This window comes from Chiroxiphia lanceolata, chromosome 8 (assembly GCF_009829145.1).
Source record: "Chiroxiphia lanceolata isolate bChiLan1 chromosome 8, bChiLan1.pri, whole genome shotgun sequence".
NCBI classification, from domain to species: domain Eukaryota; kingdom Metazoa; phylum Chordata; class Aves; order Passeriformes; family Pipridae; genus Chiroxiphia; species Chiroxiphia lanceolata.
Window position 1 is genome coordinate 24,408,823 of NC_045644.1, and position 23,557 is coordinate 24,432,379.

The window sequence follows — 23,557 nt, forward strand, 5'->3', positions numbered from 1 at the left end:
TTTTAAAATCCAGAGTAGACAGTCTCCTCACAGAAAGCTAAAAACATGCCAGATACTGTCATTTGGTTCAATTCTAGAAGCAGCTGAAAGAATACACAGCTGCTTCATGCTGCTGAATTTGGAATGCTTCAGTAAATGTAAGGAAAGTATCGAAGCTTCAATTTTATTTACAAATATTAAAGGAAGGCTTAGTTTCAACAGCAAAGTAGTACCATCACAATCTAAGAGTTACAGACTCGGCCCATCTATCTTCATTGGCAATACTGACAAGAACTATTTCATCTTCCTACCACGGACCCTCAAATTATCACTGCTGATTACATCCCACAAAAGCACAAGACAGCTTTTGCTTTTACCTTTGGTAGCTCTTCCTTCAGGGACTGCAATACATAATACATTGAACTCTTGCTATTTTCACGAGGGGTCACACATACAACTGCTTCTCCATGGACAGCAACATCCCCAGGCTTTACTCTGAGTTTGGAAATGCAAATAGAGTAGCGCACAGTCTCTGCATTCACCTGTGGCAAAAGTCAGCCAGCAAACATCAGGGTTATCTCTAAACATCTATCAATCTGCTCAAATAAAGGCAGTAGTCTTTCAACAGAATATAAAGAGGAAGAATGTAGGAAAAACGACCCCCAAATATATTCTTATAAATTACCCTTATAAATTGCATGAAATACTATGCTATGCTGAGGGTGCCAGCCTGTACATTAATCAGTGGACAGAAACATCATCCCAATGTTTACCAAGACATAAAGGAATGTATGTTCTCTCATTTCCAAATAAGGGGAACATTATCCACTTTGCAAGGAAAAAAAAAGAGACCCCTCCAGATGTAATTGTAGCCACAGGACATCCTTCATTCACTTCTTTTTTTTTTTTAACTTCCACTGCTGTGATTTCTGTTTCTGAGCCAGGATAAAGAGACCCTTAGGAACATGCCCAAGGCATACTCTGCATAAGAACTGAAGAACTCACCTCTAACCTCAGTAGTCTAATGCGTTCTAAAGACAGCTTCACTAGGATGAAACAATCATCGGGAAGAAACACTTCTTCAATATATTCAGAAATCTTTAAGAAACAAGGACAAAATAGTTAGCATGTGAAAATAGCTCAAATGCCCCATAGCAACTGGCTAATGCTTACATTTAAAGGATTAGCAATAACACAATTTTTCTTACCTCTCCTAACAAAGTTTTCTCAATTCTTCCTTTAACTAGACGGGCAAAATCAGGATCATCATCTTTGTCCAGGTGTGCTGTTATAATAGGGGTGCTAAAAAGAACATACACACACACACACACACACACATACCAAACCAGTTGGGAAATTGCTCAGCTAGATTACAGATGGTAACTTGAATTACAGCCTGCTTTATGGAATTTATCTTGTATCTACAGTAGTATTTAATAAGATAAAGAGATCTTCAGGTTCCTCAGGTATATTTAAGAAAGTTATTGTTCATGCACTTCAGGCTGGTAAAAATAAGGAAATGCATGAGAGATTATAAGATATGTACTAGTGACTGTTTTCATAGTGTATGCTATTCTAGTATTATTTAATTATGGCTTCATGCATACCTAGGAATAGGTATGCTTCAACTACTGCTAAACACCAGAAAGCTTCACAATATATGAGACACATAATGAAACATTAAACTTAAATAACCATTTTCCTTCATTTGATTTTCAGAAAAATAAAATTTTGCCGTCTCTCTGGGCCTAAGTATCACCTACAGTTGGGCAGACACTAGATTCTTCTTGTTTTGAGTATTTGCTTTGGATGATATCTAATATCTCGCTGAGAATAGGGAAATGCTATCATGTACTGCAAATTTATCCACCAGGTTTCACTTGGGCAAAGGAAAAAAACTGCCAAACAAATCAAAACAGTGTTAGTACCTAATAGCCTTTGAAGCATTAATGATTTCTTTGATTCTTGGCACACCCAAAGTAATGTTCATTGAAGCAACACCAGCAAAATGGAAAGTCTTCAGAGTCATTTGTGTGCCAGGCTCTCCAATACTCTGTGCACAAAGAGCTCCTACTGCAGAACCAGGCTCCATCTGTGCCCTGATAAATATAGAAAGAGACACATAACTCAATGAAGTATAAAGTCCTAAGCACACAACAACAGAAACTATTCTGGTAGATACACAAGAAGTTTGTTGGGTTTTAATCAACAAACAAGTGAGTGGTTAAAAGGTCACCAATACTTAAGAATGAAAAAGATGCCCTGTCATACAGGCATTCCACAGATTCAGTGCAACTTCCATAACAGATAAAATGCTTGTCCCCTTCCTCCAAAGCATCGAGCATGAGATCCAGGATTCTCCCTTCAGGGAAATCCCATATGCTAACATTTACTAATTATAGTAAAATAGGTAATTCATGTTTAAGAAAACTTAAGACAAATTTAAGCAGGTACTCCTAGTAGCTGAAACAGAAAACTGGTAATGGCTTTGAAACAGTTAAGAATTCAAAATATAAGTGAATTTTCTAAAACAAGAAAACACATTAGAAAACAATTGATGCAGGTGAGAGTGAGGTCACTAAGTACATGTCACCAATGGCTGCATGGGAAGGACCAAATCCAAGGAGACTAGTAAATGGAATAAATCTCAATGGATGAAGAGATTAAAACATCCACTCTAGCACACTATCCACATTATCTTGTTAGAGACCAAGAATAACAAACAAAAGGATCCTACAAGTGCATAACAGATCCAAGAATATGTTAGAACAAATTGTGATGTAATTCCTCACAGACTGTGTAGAGCAAGAATAACTATCAAGATTCACATAAATTTAAAACTGATCTATTCAGACTTTGTTCTGCATGGACTTCTTGGAGGTTTTGAACAACCTGCTGCAAGAGGGGGAGGAAGGAAACATGTCTGCCAGTGGGTGTAAAAATGTTCATGTTTAAACAATATCCTCCCTTACCCTGAATCCCATCACTTTTGGCTTTTACCAGAATCTGTTGTCAAAACACAATCTGTGGATATAAGCACTAAGTAGCTACAGGAGAAAACTGTGTTCACTGGTATGATTACTACTATTTCAGAAGGAAGGTGCCTAAACACAAGCAGATAGCTTTGCATGCTCAAGAAATCTAAAATGAAACAAAAGCATTTTTTCTACAATGTAGAAGGAAATGAATCTTCTGATGAAAGAATCTGATTATGACTCAAACATAAAAACCTCACCTGTCTGACCTCTAGAACTGTCATACAAGACTCAAATCTGCCTTAACAAGCCCACATGTAGATGATGATACTTTTTTTTTTGCATCCTACCTTGGTCTTGCAATGTTTATGTCATTGGAGCCAACTTGCACTGCATTCACAACAGAACCAACATTCATACAGTAAAAATAGCAAAACACACTCCTATGTGGCCAAGAAAGCAGCAGTATTGAGAACAAAGCAGGGTAAACACTTACCTCATGTATTTGTCTCTACAAGTCTCCAGAAACTTCTCTAATTGAGTTGGAGTAATCCTATCCAACTGATATAAAACTCTTGGCTGAAAAGAGAATAGAATAGTTGGACAAGCAGTAACTTATGAAGACTGAAAAGAACTACATAATTACCCTGCTGAAACTATTTACCTCTGTTGTGCCATTGTCATTAATTCCATACTTGTCTCTAGTTTTTTTTATCTTCTCAGAAACACCTTTGATGAATTTTTTAATTTCCTGAAATCACATTAAAATAACAGTAAGTAAAGACATGGTCTTCATATTGAAGTCTTCAGCAGCAAGTAATTTGCTTAAAGCTCCCAACAGAGTATTTACAAAATAAACTAACAAGGTACAATATGAAGAGAAGAGTGTCAAAACTTAAACACATGCACTAGAACTTAGTAAACCAGATTGGCTCTTGTGTAACCAGAGATCAGTAGCAGTACATGAGGAATATGGTTCCCACTGAATAAACACATCCTTTCTGAGAACACACTGACAACCGAAGGTACTTGACTTGGGTTGATCCTTCCTTCCTACCCAGCACCTACTGAAACTGATTTAAAAAATGAAAAATCCCACAAAACTCAAAATTCTTATTTTTTGACTATACTGACAAACACATTCTCACTCATTTCTCAGTATTCAAAACAGTCAAAATGGAAAGACCATGGCAAGAGAGGAAGTATATAAAGTGAAGCTGGATAGATTTCAAAGATTCAAGATGTACTTTATTTATTAGAAAAACCCTCAAAACCAATATATACACGTCAGTCTCTACCTAACATAATTCAAATAACTCCTCTATGCTGTGGAGGTCTTGTAGGTAATTGTACTTGACATGCTGAAGTACATAAACTTTTCACTCTCTTACCAGGCTTACTCAAGAGCAGTTCTAACAGTCTTTACTGGAACATAAATTGAAACAATAGTGTTAGAAAAATATCCAACACTTCTATGAAAGATCATTCAGTTATTATACTTAGGATATGGACATGTACACTAGAAGTCACAAAATATGAGGTCCATGATTGAACTCTTCCACAAAAGTGGATTCAGTGCAAGTCATTACCATAATACAGAGTTATCAAAAACAAAATAAAAACAAAAAGCAAGAGGAAATCCTTTCCATCTACTTCAACAATGATTTAGGAAAGCCTCTGTGGAGAAATGAACAGTTTGATTTTTTAGAGTCCTTTTAAACCTTCTCTATCTAAACCACTAGTCCTACCAGACAAAGAGGTAATTACATTACCTCTTCTGCACTAGGTACTGGACTCCCTGCAACCACCACTGTTGCTGAGCACTGACAATTACTTGCAAAATTGAATTAGTATTTGAGGGACCCTTTTTTTTTTTTTTACAACTGAGTTCACAGAATCATTATGAAAACACTTCTATGACAAGATGCATTCATACATTTTTGCCCCTTTTGCCCTGCAGTAAGTAGTACTCACAAATGAAATATTTGGCCACTTTAAAGGCTTTTGACCCTGAAATATTTGCATAAAATTGACAATGTGATTTATGTCCTAAAATAACTCTTGTGATATTAGAAAAGTTAACCTTTTCACTACAGGTGCATAAAAAAAGGAATATTGCAGGACTTGCAGAAGTCTTGTTCTCTTTGACAATCGCTGAGTTCCAGAGTACTTAAAAAAAATCTAAACAATTCCAACATAGTAAACTGATTATTATATACAATTCTGAGTAAGATACTCAAATTATATGTTACTTCCATACACTAGAGTCAAAAAAGGCGGAAAAAAATAATAATCTCTGAAGACTTTTATTTTTCATTGTCACAAATTTTATTCACACACAAGACCTAAAAGAGGAACTGATTTATTGCTCTCAACGGTTGGCAGTTTATCCAAACTATGGATTAATTTATGCTACAAAGGGAATGAAAATGTAACTCACTCCTTGCTGAGCTTAAATACCTCTATGTGCTTACAACTTTCAGTACAACACTGTCTTCCATGAGCACAGCTATGTAACTTCCAGAGTGGGCTCAAAAAAACATTATAGACTTAGACACTGTGAAAAAAATCAGTCTTTTATACTTGACCAGCTTAACAGAAAGGCCCCAGCCACACTCAGTAAGCTCTGGCTCAACGTGGGCCTTTTGTCAGCTCCTCCAGAGCCAACGTTTAGTCAAAATAGTCCAGGGTATAAACCACAGTCACCCAGGGTTTTGCAGCACATCTCCCAGCACTGGTGGGGTCATTTACAGACATGAAGCACTGCTCATATCAGAATCCTCACAATGAAGAAGCCACTGAAATGCAGAGTGGCACAGACAATGCCACAGGATTCAGCAGAAATCCATTCAAGCCCAGGCAGACCCATTAGGTCAGCTCTACATATGGCAGCACTGAGTGGTTGCGTGCTGAGCTTTTTCTCTGTTTGCACTCTCAGCACTCATATTCTATCATCTTCAGGAAAACCACACAAAAGGGACTGATTTTTTTTTTTTATAATTGGGAGGGTTTCTAGAGATTCCTCTGATTCCAATAAGAAGAAAAAGAAAATTTCCCTTGACCTGTATCAAATACATTAAAACATTAACACAATTGAAACTGTGCCAGCCAACAATCTGCTTTTTTTCAGCTGAATTCCCTCCAGCAAGGGCAGAGTGCAGGCTAAACGAATGCTAGTCTGTTAGGAAAGGGCTATTTAGACATACTGTGTTCTGGACAAGAGTGGATAAGCCCATTAGGAACCTCCTGCTAAAATAACAACAGTAAAAGTATCTCTGTCCTGGATTGGAAAAGTGGAGGAAGGGATAGGAAAACACCAGAAAACCAAGCTAATATGCCTAAAGGCTGAAAGAAGAGTCAATACCAAAAGAAATGTTTCTCAAAATCCTTAAATGTAACTATGGGAATTAATTCATGTGTCGTAGTTTTCACCATCAAAAAGGTTAAATTATTGTGATGAACACCTACATCATAATTTAACAAGCACTAATGTATATATGCTAATCAGTTACTTTAGCACTATACACACATCTTTAGCTAAAAAGCACTAACATTAATGCTCACACATTGCACACACATGCTACAGTTACCTCATTATATTTTTCATAACCTGTCTCAGTTAATGTCTTCAAGGATGAAGAAAAAAAAAAGGAAAGGAAAGAAGAAAGTGTAACTATCTAAAACTTAAAAATCTTAAGTCAAACTAATTATCACTAGGGTGATATAGTAATATTTTTGCTTCTGAAATTCATAACAATTATTTTCCTAATATTATTAAAAATACATATACTTCAAATAACAGCTTTATTCCCAAACTCTGATATTAAAATATTGTATTTTTTTTTCCTTCAGAGATGCAGCTAAGATTCCCAGCATTTTTCAAATACGGATATAACTATTTTTTCCAACTCCACTCTACCAACAGAAGTCCTAATCAGGTTTACCTTCTGCTCTGAGGCACTCTGATCTATTAAAAATAAACCCTTCAAATACATGTCATTAAACTCATGTTGCTCTCTTCACTGCCAGTAATCAGAAGGTTCATCAAAGTAGCAGCTTAACCTGAAGGGAAGGTTAATTCTACAGGTAGGTTAATTCTACAGTTTTTATCACTGACTCCCAAAGAACTCTTGAGAGTGTCTGCTCTGATAAATATTAAAATTGCCCAATACTCCTTCAAATAAATCGACTTGTACAATTCAAAGTGCAAGCAGTCATGTGAACATGCCCTCATCCTTAAAAGACATGTAAGTAGTCTCCAAAGGCTAAAGCCCTGTGCAGCAAAGCAGTTTGTATGACCCATTTTTTTTGCTGTGCTAGTTTCATAAGCAAGCCAGGTATATAGGTGTGTAAATATATATATTTATATTCCTATACATACACATATATATATATTTATATATATATACATATATATATGTATATGTGTGTGCATATATCTATGCAAGCATATAGGTGGTGTTTCCACTACAGCAAGACAAGCAAATAAGGAAAATCAGTTGTTCAGAGAACTGATAATATCAAAATATATAAATATCATATGAGTATGATACTCAGTCCTAGTGGTTTCTTACATAGAGACAGTAAGTATTTAATTTCTGATGTCCCAGGGGAAGCACACACTTACTGTACCATCTTGCTATGGAAAGGAAACTCAAGAAAGATCTCAGATCAATAAAACTTCTACTGAAAAAAGCCCCTATATTTTTCTCATTTCTAATATTCCTGTGGTGAACATGAACAATTACCATAATAAGAATTGAAACCCCTAGTCCTAGCTCCCCACCCCTAAATGTACAAAAATGCATTACTGAACAAACCACTATTCCTGCTACTAACACAAAAAATTCAGCTGTTGCTTCACCAGATTGATAAGACCATTTTATTTAATTTCTTTAAATAACGAGGAAAAGTTAATCACACTGTGATAGAGAAGTGAGATAATTACCTGCAGAAAACTGTCTTGGCAGCAAAGGAATTCATTCTTCTTCATGATGGACTCGGACGTTAACACCAATTCATTTTTACTGAGGGCTGGTTCATTTCGGCACGGATACACAGCCTGGAGAGGAAGAAACATCACTTCTTCACATAAAACACATGCACAAAACTTCATTGCAAAGACACAGAATACAGATGTGTAGAATTGATTAACACCATTCTTTAGGTCTGGTTGTGGGTTTTTGTAGTTTGTTTGTTGGGATTTTTTGTCTAGTTGTTTTTGTTTTGCTATACGATACCAAACTAGTGTGAAAAGAAGAGGCACACACACTTCTACTTTGATATGTAAATATGAAGGTATACACACAGGTATACACAGTTCTATCCAGTTACTATGCTCATATTACAGAAATCTTAAGTTATTTCAGCAAAAGGCTTTTCTGTGAGAGGGGCCATAACACACCAACCAACAACAAAACCCAACAATACAGGTCTTCAAACATCACAATATATCCAGAGTTATTGAACAACACATCAGCCAGTTCAACACAAAGAACATGCATGCCTTGATTTAATAAGGAGTTATTTTGTGCAATGTACCAAACTAGTACTCAAACAGGTCAGTAGTCATTTATCTAGTGAGTTGCATATTAGGCCCCAAAATTATGTTTAAGCACAGAAAAAATTTACTTTTCACTGCTTATACACAGTTTGGTCCTAGTTGCTCTGTTCCACTGTAAAAAATACCTATTCATATACACACGCTGAAAGACTGAACAGGACCACTCAAAAAAGGCAATTAAAAAATATACACTTAAACTGAAACCATTTTCCTCACAATTTACTACTTCCTCCTACATGCTTAGTAGTCTTTTCACACTTCTAACAGCGATTTCAGCAATCCTTACCCTGATATTATCTAGAACTCTCTTGAATTCCAGTGGTTCATCCTTCCCTTCCATAGCTGCAGGATCCAAGCCATCTCCTCCATAAATAAACTGTATAATGTCACCAGTAGAACTTCTGACTGTTAAATCATACTGTGAGCAAAGATCTTCAAGTGATTTTACCAGCCGCCTCTGAAGGGAAAAAAAGGTGCAAAGAAAGTAAAATGGATCTTTCTAAAAATAGCTATTGATTGAGATTACAAGAACTATAGGAACTGGACTCAGGAAATAAATCTGACATAGTGATAAGCAGGCACGAAAACCTATTTAAAATCACACATTAGCCCTAGGGCTTTACTGTACATTCCACAGAATATAAAAATCCACAATAACAACATTCAAAGCAACAACACAATACTCCACATTCAGAAATTCTATCATACAGGAAGCCTAATGCTAAGCTGCAAGAATCTATTGAAGTCTGAGGAATTTGAGGGTTTTTTGACATCATATTCTTCTCTTCAGGTTTATTGCTTAAGAGATACAATGCTTTTTGTGTATGGAAGCAGAACCAGTAAACAATTCTTTTCACTGACAAAAAGCAAAGAGGTCATCTGTCAAGGCCATTTTTCTATCTGTGTTAACAACTTCTGTTACATCAACTCCTGGTTTTGAGAAATCAAAACCTTTACTATCATCTTCCTTGGCATCCCAAATGCTGTGAAGCATTAATGGTTAAAAACATTATTACTTGAGAGGTGGATTTCATTGTTCTATGGAAGCAAATTAGATCTCCAAAGACTAAATTGGTATTTTTTCTCACTGAGGAGAAAAAAGGTAAGATGAAATAAATGTTAAGTTGTTTTTTTTTTTTTAATTCCAAAGTGCAAGTGCTACAATTTATTCACACAGGATCGAAGTTGAAGAGGAAAAATATTTTGCAGGTTGCTTTTTATATTTATATGTATTTTTAAATACTTACACACAAGCCAACATTATTCCATTAGTTTTGGAGACAAATGGTCTAATTAGTCACCCACCCCAAGAGGTGTTTTTTCTGTCTTTGTACAGTTACTTGCACATCTCAGAATGTGTCCCCAGCCACAAATTATCTTGCCTTTTCTACTGCCTGTTACACTGAAAAGAGGTCTACACTTCAAATACTATGTAAATATTTGCACAGAAGCCCCCAGACTGCTCATAATAGCAAGAAGCTTTGTTGGAGGGACATTTTCACAGGAGGTACAGCAAAGATAGTAACATATTACAAAACTAGTGTAAGTCTATATGGTCCAAGGTGCCTGTTACCTAGAGAGAATAGACAGTGGAAGGGAGTTTTAGCCATCATTCACATCAGTTTTCGGAAAACACACAACATAGAAATTAGACTATTAATTTCTAGAAATTAGACTATTAATTTCTAGGCTTTTACAACCCATATTTGAAAGGAAACAGCTTAATACAAGCATGTTTACAAACCTCACCTCTGCTGGAGAATATAGCCAAGCCATGTATTTCACAGTATATATTATACCATTACACTGAAAACACGCACACACATGCACTGTATGTACTTCTCCAACCCGTAACCTCAACACACACAGGAGAAATATCCACATTTTGCAGGACTGATAAAATCCCCACCCCACTGACAGTTACCTGCATATATCCAGTTTCAGCTGTTTTTACAGCTGTGTCAACCAGACCTTCTCGACCCGCCATTGTATGGAAAAAAAATTCAGTGGGAGTCAACCCAGAATAGAAGCTGTTAGCAACAAAGCCTTTTGCTGCAGGGAGCTACAGAGAAGAGTGGGAAAAACACAGTTAAAATGCAATGTACATTCTGTATGTTACAGGAAAACACGCTGCATGTCATCTAAGTTCTTTCAGAGAGATAGCCAACACACTCACACAGGGTAATCAGCTCACCTGCATTTAGCTCTCAAGTTCCATGTTTGTATAGAAGATCTGAATAAAGGCTTCAAAACCACTTGCCTAGTTCTTCCACATTAATATAACAAACTTTCTCCTTCTCATTACAAACCTTGTCACACCTCTAGCCATTCCTTGCAAACACTACACCGACTTATAATGCTTTAGACTCCCTTAAACTTGCAAAAATTGAAAAAGCAATTAAGAACATTCATTTTCCAATAGTAGTGCAAAGGTATTTGCAGTGCTGAAGACTAGGGAATCCAGAAAAAATATGACTGGAGATATGTATATAATTAATTCTCTTGAGTGGTTTGCTCTCACCCTGAGAAAATTCTTGCCAATCAACTTTACACAGGCATTCCTTGAAGTCAAGTAACACCAAACTGCCTCCGTGATCAGAGTTTCATCTTAGAAAATCACTTTTTGTTGTTATTTAACAGGTAGTTAAAAAACAGTGAAAACGCTAGAGCTCAATTTTAAGTTTTACCTTCTCATCTAATCCAAGAAGTATTGTTTCTTCTTCTATTTATTCAGTATGTTACAGAACTCAGAAGTGGAAATTTGGACATTGAATGACAAATTCAAGTGTCATGGCTACCATCTGACAGTTATTTAACACACTAACTAGATGAATGGCTTATACCTAGAATCTTCTTCACTATTCATTAGATTTCAAATAGCAGTTTAAAAAAATTAATTTCATTGAATTATATTAACAAGTGCATTAGACTCTTCATGTAGGACCAAACTCAAACATAAACATTGAGAGTAACCCATGATACCTATTCTGGTGGAAAAAGAAAAAAAAACCCAACAAAACAGACTCCAGAAAGGTTTATCTGGCATGTCTCACCTGCCTAAAGACACCAACACATACTCAGCAGTTGACCTGAAAAGTATTAATGCAGTCACACATAATACATGAGAGAAACTTTAACAAATTATTTTTACAACTCTCAAGAGAACCAAAAATGTATCATCAGACTAAGTTAGAAAGGTCAAAGCAAGGCTTGGCTGTAAAAATTCACAGCATTCTATGGCAACTCAAAACACTACTGTTAACTCCCAAATCACACTCAGGACATTTTACATGGATCATGTGATCCTTTTTCCTTCAGCCTATCATGACAACATGTGTTAACATGCATCCTTCTAAAAATGGCTTAAGGAAACTTGTTTCACTTTTCTTCACAGTCTATTGTAAATGTACAGAATTACCTTAGAATGCTTCTCAAAGTGAGGCAAAGATCTGTTCTCAAATCCATCAGGAACTCGGGACCCACTGATAGCCTGCTGACCTACACAAGCAATCATCTGGGATATATTAATGAAGGAGCCTGAAAAGGAAGAAAGGAAAAAAAATTCTCATTCACAAATGAGGGATACACTGCTTCTCTGATGAGCTATCTTCATTTCCATGAAGATCTCAGCCTCATAACTGGTCAAAAAACCACTCAGAATTTCAAGAGTTAAAGAAGCTTTTCTGTTACTTGTCCTGTTCATTTCAGCATTTATGCAGAGACTGACAATTAGGTCCATGATATAGCCAACAGCTCCTTTTAATTTTTTTTCCTTTGCATCATAGACGTTCATGCCACCACCACTTACAGTCCTTATATTATCCTGGTTTGTGTTATGGATTGTGTTTCATACAGCCCATGATCCTAACCTACATATTTTGCTTCACAATTTCTTCAGTGAACACATTTTTCATAAAGGGTTCAGTATCTACCAAGATTCCTAGAACAAATTAAGCCTCAAAGCATTAAGTCACAAAATTAGAAGTTTTCTTCACTGAACATGCTTGCAAACAATGCCTCCTCACCTCTCCCTCCCAAATTATACACTTAATATATTCTTCTTCTTAGAGTTCAGTATTTCTTTAGAACACAACATGTCACCCTGAGGCTTTCCACAATTTATTAGACAGCTAATAAAAGGCAAAAGGTTAAGTGATTCCTTCAAATTCTCATAGGAAACAAAGGGAAGCTCAAACAAGAATTTGTGAGACCTTATAGCTCTTTCCAGTACCTAAAGGGAGCCTACAAGAAAGCCAGAGAGGGACTTAACACAAGAGTATGTAGTGATACAACAAGGAAAAATTACTTTAAGCTGACAGAGGGCAGGTTTAGATTAGATGTCAGGAGGCAATTCTTTCCTGTGATGGTGGACTGGAACAGGTTGCTCCGAAGTTGTGAATATCCCATTCTGCTCTACTGACACCCCTCATAGCAGGGGGATTGGAACTAGATGCTCTTTAATGTCCCTTCCAAAAAATTCCATGATTCTGGGAAATATGAATTCCAATTCTGAATATATCATTTACAGTTGATTTTTGTATGTGATATAGAAACTTGCAGTAGAAATGCAACTGAAAACTTTTTACTGATGAATTAGAGTCTTAACAACATCCAAAGTTCCAATAAGATGTTTTTTAACTTGTACTAAAAATTTAAAGACACAAAAACTAGAACACCAGCTTGATTTTAATTAATTATACCCAACCTGTACTTACTGAGTCACTTAAAATAGATACAACATGAGCCTGCACAACTGACAATATCAAACAAGCTAAAAAGGTGCAATCAGTAGTTTTCACAAGAGTGATGGAGTGAGCAATCTATATGCAAAGTTCAGCTATCCCTACCTTTAGAACCACAGAGAGCCATGATAAGGGGACTGTTGCTCTTGTCCAGTTCTCTGAGACAGGCGCTGCCAGCATGATCTCTGATGACAGAGAGTTCTTTAAGGATTAAGGCCTGAAATCAAATATTTCAGAGGCTCAGCATTTGTTAAAAAACACATACACAAACAGTACTCTATCACTCCCAGCAACACCTTCAGTAGTCAAATGCAATTCAAAATACAATCAAGAAACCCAGTCATTGCTTTGGGTAAAACAAGTTTAAATTTTAACTTGCATAACTTCCAATTTGCTGCACAACATTTCTTTGTTGGGACAAGACAAGAATAGCCAGGAACATGATCCTCTCTTACCAGCAGCACAAACTTAAGCTAAATTAAGCACTGCACTAAGCTCTAAGACACACTGCACTACATGAAAGATTACCACAAAAATAATGTACTTTTGGACTGTACTCAGAGAGTACAACGCTGGTCTCTCCAACTATTACAAACATAATTGTATCCAGAAAACATTCTAGGACATACACAGGTGTCCAAAAAAAAGAGGAGTGGAAAGGACTGCAAGATGTTTCTTTCAGCCAGAATTTCACTTCAAACTGGGTAACTGTGGCAGTACTTCATCATAGGATGGCATTCTGTGGTTGGGTGGTGGTGGTGTTTGGTTTTATTCTTTTTTCCTTTCTACTTTTTTTTAAAGGTAAAAAGTAGATATTAGCCATCCAAGATGAATATATAAAACCATTAAATACAATGAAAAGTGTTCTTCAGCTGACCTGACCAAGTCAGTAACCTTTTGGGCAACATTCATTGCTCTTCATCAAAATTTCTACAGAAAAAAGAAAACAACCCAGCATAACCAAAGACCACTTAACTTTCACCCCAATAAGGAACAAGATAACACTTGCATGAGATCTACAACCAAAGCGATGTTTTGCTTCTTGTATCACTTTCTTTAGTGTTACTGTTCTTGATAAATGTAAATCTTGATAAATGTAATCAACTCCATTTCAACTACCTATGCCATTTTATTCTAGTGTATCAGCCCAGTACTTCTTGAAAGGAGGGAAGATCTCAGTTGTTAAATGGTTAGCTAACATTTTTAGATGCATACAAACATCTTAATGTAAGTCTCTACAGAGTCATCTCAAGTTGCATGCCTAGGGAATGCATTTGCCTGTATTTTTAGGTTTCAGAAGACAACTTCAGCTGTCTTCTTTCAGAAGGCTTCATAAAAATATATTCATGTACATCGTGAAGTCTCTAATCTAAATGCATAGTGATTTAAACCCAAAATTTTACCTCCAGTGTCTCTTCTGCAGTACAACCAGGCTGCTGCTGTAGCTTGCCAGTGTTCAGAGCTTCAATATACTCATCACATTTCTTGTAGCCAGCATTCAGGAGCTCATACTTAGCTTTTAGCAGGCCCTGACCAGGGGTTACATCACCAATTCCAATTGAAAAGCCACGATTAGCTATTATTAAAAAAAAAAAAATAAATTGATAGCTTCATCTCACTTAGAGAAAACAAATTAAAACCAGAATATTATCATCATTGGGAACTTGTATTTTTGCCTCCCATCATGTGACCACCACAAGCATATGCACAACCGTTTGTTTCCCCATCTGCCAGCTTCACAACTAGCTTATTTTTTTTTAAGCACAGCATTTCACATTTGAAGCAAAAATCTTGCTTGCTTGCACTCTATTTCTGCACTGAAGTACTATTTTACAAGGAAATGTACTTACAGAGATAGACTGGAGCAAGTCTGGCTAGACGTGACATGGCATCTGCAGCTTCTACCTGTCCCCAGTCTCTCAGTAAGATGTAGAAAATGTTGTTCTTGGATCCTGAACCCAATGTTCCTTTGTCCATACTGCCACTCATTAACTCACTGTTTTGAATTGTGACATCTAGAAATAAAAAGGCAAAAAGAATTCACCACTTTTCTAAAATATGAACTAATCACTAGTAATCACTTACGGAGATAATTTAAAAAAAAAAGCTCTATTCATTAGAAGAAAAAACCCCAAAGACATATTTAATGTATCTGTAGAAATGCACAATTAAGTGTTGTAAGGCGAACAGCCTACAACCTGATCTTACCAAAGAAAGTTAAAATTTATTTTCCTTCCTCCTTAGAAAGGCAACTGTATCCAATTAAAGATCTGTGAGAAACATTGTAAGTTTTTGGTAAAAATCTAAAAATAAACTTTGCTTCCTTAATCTAAATAATGTCTTCAATCAATTTTATCCATCCAGAAATAAAGTCCTCAATCATAATAAACCAATGCAACTTATGTATTTATAAAGTAGAGCGAAAAAACTTCAGGAAGTTACAGTTCTCTTATTTGAAGATTTTGATATTCAGTTCAACCAAATCACCTCTGGAAGCTTAGCCTGAAGTTCAAAGACACGGTAGACTCCTAAATTCCTTTAATTACAAGAGAACCATAACAACCCATTTGCCTTGCCTTTATGCCTGTACACGATGCCTCTCTTAGATTATTCCTTCTTCCTTCATGAGGAACCTTCCATTTCTGGCACTGACTCTTTCTTTAAGATTTAGTCTTGAACCAATTAAAAAGTATCTTGCGTACATGAACTTTAAACTTATTTTCTGATAGCAGTACAATATATATTCATCACCAACTTCATTATAAATCTTTCAAAGGAGTGGCATATGTAGATGGATCCAATTTAAATCATTTTATGCAGAACATAGTAGATGTTTGCACACTGTACTCCATGCTCAATATTGTCAATGTAAATTTAGGTAATCATCTTCTTGAAACACAAGTCAGTGCTCTACCTCTTATTATATAAAATCAAAACGTGATACTAGGAGTTCTTGTGTTTTTTGAGAATTTGCAGAGAACTTTCTGAAGAGAATTAGTATGACTTCAGAAATGAATTTTTTTCAGAGAACTGAACACAGCCAACAACAAAATCCAAAGGTTTTCCACATTATGTGCTCCTGTCAAACTCAGCAAATGGAAATTCTTCCCATACTTCCTAGAATGAATACACTGTGGAGCAAATAAGATGGCTTATGTTCACACAAGTGTGAGGAGAATTGCTCTGTGGCCTTTCATCTCGTAGTATTTAGAGGCTGACAAAAATAGTTCCACCACGTTTATAATAAACTTCACAGCCATAGAGTGGTTCTGTCTTCTACAGAAATCCCTCAGTCTGCTGTAGAGTGGATCTGAGTGCTAATTGGGAAGTTCTTTCTCACATCAACATTGCATAAAAGAATTACTATAAATCAATGGTTCCTCTTCTCACACTTCTTGAGCAGCAAGGAGCCAGCCTAATCCTGCCTGCTCATGTTCCTTTCCAACAGTTACCACGTGAATGTTAAATTAATTAGAAGCAAAGTCTTGCTTATCTCCTACAGCCTCTTCAACAGTGGTCCTTTGCATTCCATCTGCCACTCTGACTTCCCTAATTGGAAGGACACAGATGGCTTGATATCCTAGGGATTCCTATCTTCCCTATGCATCCTAACTCCTTTCAGTGTTTGTCTCTAATCTCTGTATTATTGCCCCCACTTAAGATACCAAATTTTTCCATTTGCCCTCTGCACAACCCTTTCCTAAGCTGCTTAGCTGTTCTCTTTCTCTCATGTTCAAATACTAAGTTAGCATCACAACAAGCCCAGCATCAGCCAGAAGACATTTTAGTTTAAGAAAACACCCAAATCTTTTCTTTGCTGTTCAGCATAACTTCAATTTTTGAGAACGACTGCATAATTTTATTTTTCATTTCAAGAATACTTATGTGAAGCACCACTTTAACTCCTACAGTGAACTCAACAAGAGTACAATTTCTTTGAAGACTTTCAAAACACAGCTTCAGAAGTGTCACTCACAAGAATCATTGTAACACAGGTCCTCCCCTTTGCCACAATACTGTTTGCCCTTCGTTCGTAGATTGGCTTTTACAGGACAATCATCACTGGGTTTGAGAATGAGGCTGAAAACCTGTTTTCCTGTCCAGAGTGTTACAGGCTTAAAGAAACAGAAAGAGAAGAATTAGGATTACAAGTTTATGCTACAGCTACAGTAAAACAGTAAGCAAGAATGTAATTGTAAAACTGTTTTATATACAGAACCTTTCTATAGACAACCATACTTGTAGAAGTGCACAGTAGCATTCCTTTGAATAAGGAAGTATTATGCACTTCTGTAGTTTAAAAATCTCTGAGTGCAGCATGGTTATCCTTTACATCAGGTGTGTGCTTGCATCTAGAGAAACATGCTTTACTCTTACTGTCATGTTTCACTCTTACTGTCATGTTTCCTTTCTGATTAGAAAAAGAAAAAAAAAAGATGCTGCTGCTGTCATTTAATTTCTCGAAGAGGTTGCAACATTTACAATTCCTTCTTTATATAGTGCCTTTGATTTAAAATTTTAGGAGTTTAAAGATTCATATAATTATTTACTCCCCTCAGCTGGAGTTAGACGTAAGCAACTGTCACAACTAGCAATAAAATTATTAATTTGGAGCGACAGAAGTAGTCAAAGAATCACTGCTCTTGGCTATTAGCAAAAGTTGATATAAATTTATAAAATTCATATTAGATACTGCCCATAAGTTCCCTGACCTTGCTTTAAGTTGTATTATTCACTGGTATTTCAATTCCACTTCCTGAATTCTCCTAATATTTAACTCAATATTTTGAAATAAAATAAAGGATATAAAAATGTATACACCAACATTTAGTATTTAACAAATTTTAAAATGTACTAACTCTCTCCAGACAATACTATTTGCCTTAAACACCAAATTAATCAAATACAAACACCCTCAAATATACGTGAATGAAGGCTTAACATACCATAATCTAATAAACGATACTAAAACTCTCTTCAAAGTTTGTAAAAAATACACAAATACTCTGCCCTTCATAAATGTTTTGTGTAGATGATGTAACCAAGGAAAAAACACATACCCTGCAAGCAAACAAATTACACAGTACTCATCCTCTTTAACCTTTAACACAGCTAAAGCATACTCTTTCCCAGGTTTACTGTCTCCTAAACCTTGAACTGTTGAGCATTTCAGGACCTTACTTGAGGGCACCCAAGTAATAACACAGTTTCTGCACTCAGCCCCATATTACTCTGCACAGTCAGTAACAGTGAGGTCACTAAGAACAATGTATTTTCTGCTGGTCACAAACAGCCAGGAGCTCTGTCACAGCAGCAGGACAGCAGCAAAGCCATGTCTGAACCCTGAAGGAATCCTGCATCTGGACAGCACCATGCAAGGCTGACACCATTCAGCGTCAGGAACCCACAAACCACTTCTGCACAGCTTCGACCCCAAATTCTGATCCTTGCACTTCACACTAGACAAATACAAAATCTCATACAAAACTAATGTCAGAGAACAAGAACTGTCTCTGTTGAGAACATCACCATAAGTCAAGTACACACAACAGAGAAAGTCTTAGTAAAATGAAAAAGATACTTTGACACACCTTCAGAATTGCTGGGGGCGGAAGGCGAACTTTAATCTTTTCATCCTTGCCAACCAGGATAGAAGCAATAATTTGACAGGCTTTGGCTCTATCAAAAAAGGTATCTTTTAATGTAAGAAGATAGGCACCTGGAATGTAAAAAAAAGGATTATGACAGAGTAAATTAAGATTAAATTTAAAAACGATTGCATATTCAGTGTCAATTACTTCATTCTAATACTAGTTAGCTATTTATGCAAGATAGTTTAGACAGCTTCTGTTGTAAATACCTTCCAGATTTTTTAAAATTGCTCCACACCAAATTTCTAAAAATGAGGAACAGTCCATTTCTGTAATCTATTCTCTCTCTCTCAGAGTCTATCCCATCAATGAATGGGATTTATTTTTGTACACTTTCTTCCTGATGTCCATTGGACATCTCCCAAAGCATTTAGGACATTGAAGGTACTTACTGTAGATTAAAACAAATTTTTAATGAATGAAATCAACTCCTCTACCATAATCATGAACAGTTTATGCTATCAAACTACTGCAGACAAAGATCCCAAATATTCATTTGCAGAAAAACACTGCAAAACTTATGCAAAGGTAATAACAATTGCAGCCACAAAGGTAGGCAGTATAAGAAATCAGTCTGAGGACATCACTATATTTCAGGCAAACAATGGCTTTATTTCATAATGTCACTTTGACTTGTGAAAGAAGAAATTTTTTAATTAATATAGAAAAATTCCGGAAAGGAGGGAAGTGATTCTGAAGGAAAAAGTGTTAAATATCACACCTCTGAAATAAGCTTATATACATACCTGTGAGAAAATCCTGAATAGCAGCAATAAGAGGTTCTCCATTTCTTGGTGTTACCAAGTTTGCTTTAGTCTATATGAAACAAAAAAACATTATGCATTCGAAGACACTTATATTCCATTTGCTATTCAAAACAAACCTTTACCATTTAAGGTATTTATTTTAGCAAAAATGGTCAAAGCTTATTCTAAATCAAAGTACAGCTTTCTTCAAAAAGATACAAATGTAAAACAAGTTTCAGTTCACTGCAGTCCATGCACATCTATTGACAGTTAAGGAATAGCCTGAGAATAGTTACTGGAAAATACGTATTCTGTTTCCAAAGCAGAAGTTGCAATCAACTTGATGCGTTTTGGTAGGGACAGGGAAGGGAAGGGAAGACAAGCTAGCTTTGAGAACCTGGGAGGGGAGAAAAGAGGTTACCCTTACTATGGGGAGCTCCTGGAATATTCCAAGTTGTGTGGTCCACTGCTCCAGTTCATCACTCCCACCCCCCACCTATCCACCAGTGAACACACACCCACAGAGACCTCAATCACACACTTGAGGGCTGAGGGTTTTCTTTTTAAGCTCGTGAGTCAGTTCAGGGAGCCCATACATGCTGCAGCCAACAGTTGTGTGGGTACATCTGAAGCAGCAGTGTCATTTAGTCACCCTAAAGGAGCAATGTACTGGAAAATCCTCAGCTTGAGAGTGCTGACTCTACTTTCACACCACAGATCAAAGCTTGCAACCATGGGATCCCTATTTATCTACCCTCCCTTCTCCCTTTTTGACCCTGCCCTAAGAGCCTCCTGCCTTCTCTGGTAAGTTGTCTTCTCCAGTATAAGTCCAGTACTGCTGCCACATTTCCAGCTGGTCTGTCCATCTTAGATTTAACATGCATGCTGTCAGACCAGAAAGCAAATATCTGTTGGTAACAGAGCCACCTTAATTGGGTAGCAATCCCTAAGGACAGTCAGGCAGAAACGTACTAATGATATCTGCTTACTTAAAACCACTGGATTTTCCACAGATATTAAATTTAAGTCTCTTAGGCTACCATTAAGTAACAGTCCTAATTTATTCTGAATTCTCTTTTGCAGAGTTTTCAGGCAGCTTCAAAGTGAAAAATTATCCACATCCAGTAATCTAGATAATATTTCAGATTTCATGTGCAAGTTAAGAAATACAGGGCTCAGCTAATCTGTCACTAACAAAATCCCTACCCAAATATTATCATTACCCCCATTAAAACAAGTGCTTCTGCTTTTGCTTCTTCTGTCTGAGGAAGGTGAAGGTTCATCTCATCTCCATCAAAGTCTGCATTGTATGGTGTGCAGACACATTCATTGAATCTGAATGTCCTATGAGGTTTTACTCTAGCCTGGAAAAGGGGAAAAAAAAAGTGATGCACATTCAGTCAAGCACAGATAAAAGATGAAAGATGAAGGATTTAACTCAAGCAGGAACTGACAGAAATAGTACTTATTGTATTATAGAAACATAGCTAATAGTTGTCATTATGAAGAATTTATACAAAGCACAGAAAGACAACATGCTTTGTAGAGATCACATCAACTCTACAAAAATGAAATGCTCACATAAGAACAGATACCAAAGTCAATTATGGCTACTGGCAGAAGACAGCTACCCCAGTACACATCACTTCCCATGCAAAGGCACAGCTGCACTGTACTCATGCTAGTTCCCATACACTGCTTCAGAACATGCTGCTTATTTGTGCTCATGTAAGACAGAAACACCACCAAAGGTAAACCACCCAGCATTCAGGGATGCCCCACCTGTGTGCACTTACAATGTGAGCCATGATGCTCAGCTTGTGAAGAGAGGGCTGTCGGTTGAACAGGACAATGTCACCATCTATAAGGTGTCGCTCCACAATATCACCAAATTTCAGCTCCTGGGCCATCTTCTCTCGGTTCCCATATTTCAAAAATCTTCATAGCAACATATAATAACAGAGTCAGAAGAAATACAAGCAGTAAAGACAACTGAAAAATAATTCTGTGTTAATAATGCAAGCTTTTTCATTAAATGTTGGAGCATTTGTATTACAATAAGTAGAAGACAAAATTGGTGCGGATTAAATCATTAACCATAGTCCTACTGCTATTTTAAGTAATGAATGTATTTTAACACCAGTTAACAAAGCTACAGTAATTAGACCAGTAAGTAAGAAAAAAGTCAATTTATAAAAACAGAATTTGTTTCAGTTGTATCAGAGTATAGCAAGTTTTACTCATATATTATCCCTTTTTACTACCTATAAACTGACTGCAAATTAGCTCTCATATGAAAACAGGCAGTACAACTTGCCCATAACTGCCCATTTTCATTTACGTCTCTACTACACCCTCTATTTCAACTAAGTCTCAGTCACAAAAAAACACCAATCTAATTGCAGTTCATCATCAGTATGTGCACTTCAGATTAAATGTAACAGATTATTTAGAAATAAATATTACACTAAACCTGAGGACATAATGACAATTCTTGTGCTACTGCCCATAATGAAAGATTCTAAAAATAAACTTTAATCCCTTTAGATATAACCTGTTTTCACACAGCAGTAAGAACAACTTGATGAGGAGAAATAAAAAGTGAATCATTACAGAAAAGCTTGATACCTTTTCATTTGGGTGTGCCTTTGCTGTATGAAGTTGGCTCCAGGATGAACATCAGGACCATTACAAACAAGTTTCCTCATAAAATTAATATTTGCTTTGTTCACCTGTTGCATAAAGACTTCAATCAGAAACAAATAAAACAGGATCTCTTGTTTTTACTGGTGGTTTTTGCATTTTCAAATTTTAGGTTCAACTGACAATCTCCTGCTACAGCCTCAAGATGCTGAAGGGAATTGGCAGGAGGGAATAGAGGAGGAAAACATAAGCCAATCTTTGAGCACAATATCAGAGTTAAATTAAATTAAAAATCTGGGTGAGAAAACAGATATAAAAATACCCAACCGCTCCTTAGATAGATGCACCAACAAACACATGAAGCTATGTAGGAGTTCAAAAAATATGAAGCAAAACTCTTCCCTCTACATAGGTCACACCTTACACCACATATCCAATGTTAAAGCCTTCATTTGCCAACAGCAACAAAACTGGCAAAGCATCACTGAATGACCTTTCAAACATAATGCAACACATTCACTCCCTTTTATAGAAAGGCTAAAAGGAAACAACACTGAGGTCTGGTTTCAAGAAGAGAAAAAAAAAAAAAGCATAGGAAGAGTTTTGAGTTTTGGTTCTATACTACTTACCTTCTCAGGAAAGGTCAGTATTTTAGCAACATGAATAGGCACTGCTACTTCATCTATTCTTAAGTTAGGATCAGGTGAAATGACTGTTCTGCCAGAAAAATCCACTCGCTTTCCAGACAGATTGCCTCTAAAACGACCTAACAAAAAAAAAAAAAGTTAAAACTCTTTTATTAAAAATTGTTTTCAAAATGTTATCTGTTAAGACAGCATATTAGAACATCCTTTAAGGCACAGCACTGAAGTGTAGCACAACAGTGGCATAGATATACCTGACAATAGCAAGTATTTGAGACTCAAAAAAAAAATAAAATTAAAACCAACTTTGTAGACATACCTTGCTTTCCCTTAAGCCTCTGAACAAAACCTCTGGTCCATTTCTTAGGTGCCATGTTGAGAGGAATTCCCGAGAGCTCACTATTAATGTACAGGGCACACTGCAGTTGAAGAAAATCCCAGTCTTCCATAATCATCTGTGTTTTGGCTCCTGATATCCTATGCTAAACAAAATAGTCATCCAGTTCAGAAAATAAATATAACAACACATATTAAACTAGCAAAGTATTTTTCTGTTATAAGTACAACTCTTCTTTTGCAAATAACACTATGACACTTCCATGCACTGGAATGAA

General features: G+C 36.4%; 1 protein-coding gene across 2 annotated transcripts in view; it reads right to left on the minus strand.

The window, feature by feature from the left end:
* POLR3A (RNA polymerase III subunit A) overlaps positions 1-23,557 on the minus strand; it is a 36,331-nt gene that overhangs the window by 7,027 nt on the left and 5,747 nt on the right. The window contains exons 7-28 of one of the 2 annotated variants that reach the window (XM_032695016.1): positions 23,263-23,425; positions 22,929-23,065; positions 22,285-22,388; positions 21,453-21,594; positions 20,880-21,020; positions 19,657-19,726; positions 18,851-18,978; positions 17,236-17,374; positions 15,110-15,274; positions 14,663-14,835; positions 13,365-13,476; positions 11,936-12,054; positions 10,442-10,579; positions 8,804-8,974; positions 7,903-8,016; positions 6,545-6,580; positions 3,619-3,705; positions 3,451-3,533; positions 1,908-2,078; positions 1,188-1,281; positions 985-1,077; positions 357-521 (exon numbers count right to left, since the gene is read on the minus strand). In XM_032695016.1, coding sequence (XP_032550907.1) covers positions 357-521; positions 985-1,077; positions 1,188-1,281; positions 1,908-2,078; positions 3,451-3,533; positions 3,619-3,705; positions 6,545-6,580; positions 7,903-8,016; positions 8,804-8,974; positions 10,442-10,579; positions 11,936-12,054; positions 13,365-13,476; positions 14,663-14,835; positions 15,110-15,274; positions 17,236-17,374; positions 18,851-18,978; positions 19,657-19,726; positions 20,880-21,020; positions 21,453-21,594; positions 22,285-22,388; positions 22,929-23,065; positions 23,263-23,425 — 2,745 coding nt within the window. The remainder of the gene's footprint in view (positions 1-356; positions 522-984; positions 1,078-1,187; positions 1,282-1,907; positions 2,079-3,450; positions 3,534-3,618; positions 3,706-6,544; positions 6,581-7,902; positions 8,017-8,803; positions 8,975-10,441; positions 10,580-11,935; positions 12,055-13,364; positions 13,477-14,662; positions 14,836-15,109; positions 15,275-17,235; positions 17,375-18,850; positions 18,979-19,656; positions 19,727-20,879; positions 21,021-21,452; positions 21,595-22,284; positions 22,389-22,928; positions 23,066-23,262; positions 23,426-23,557) is intronic. The other variant, XM_032695017.1, reaches the window with a different exon arrangement.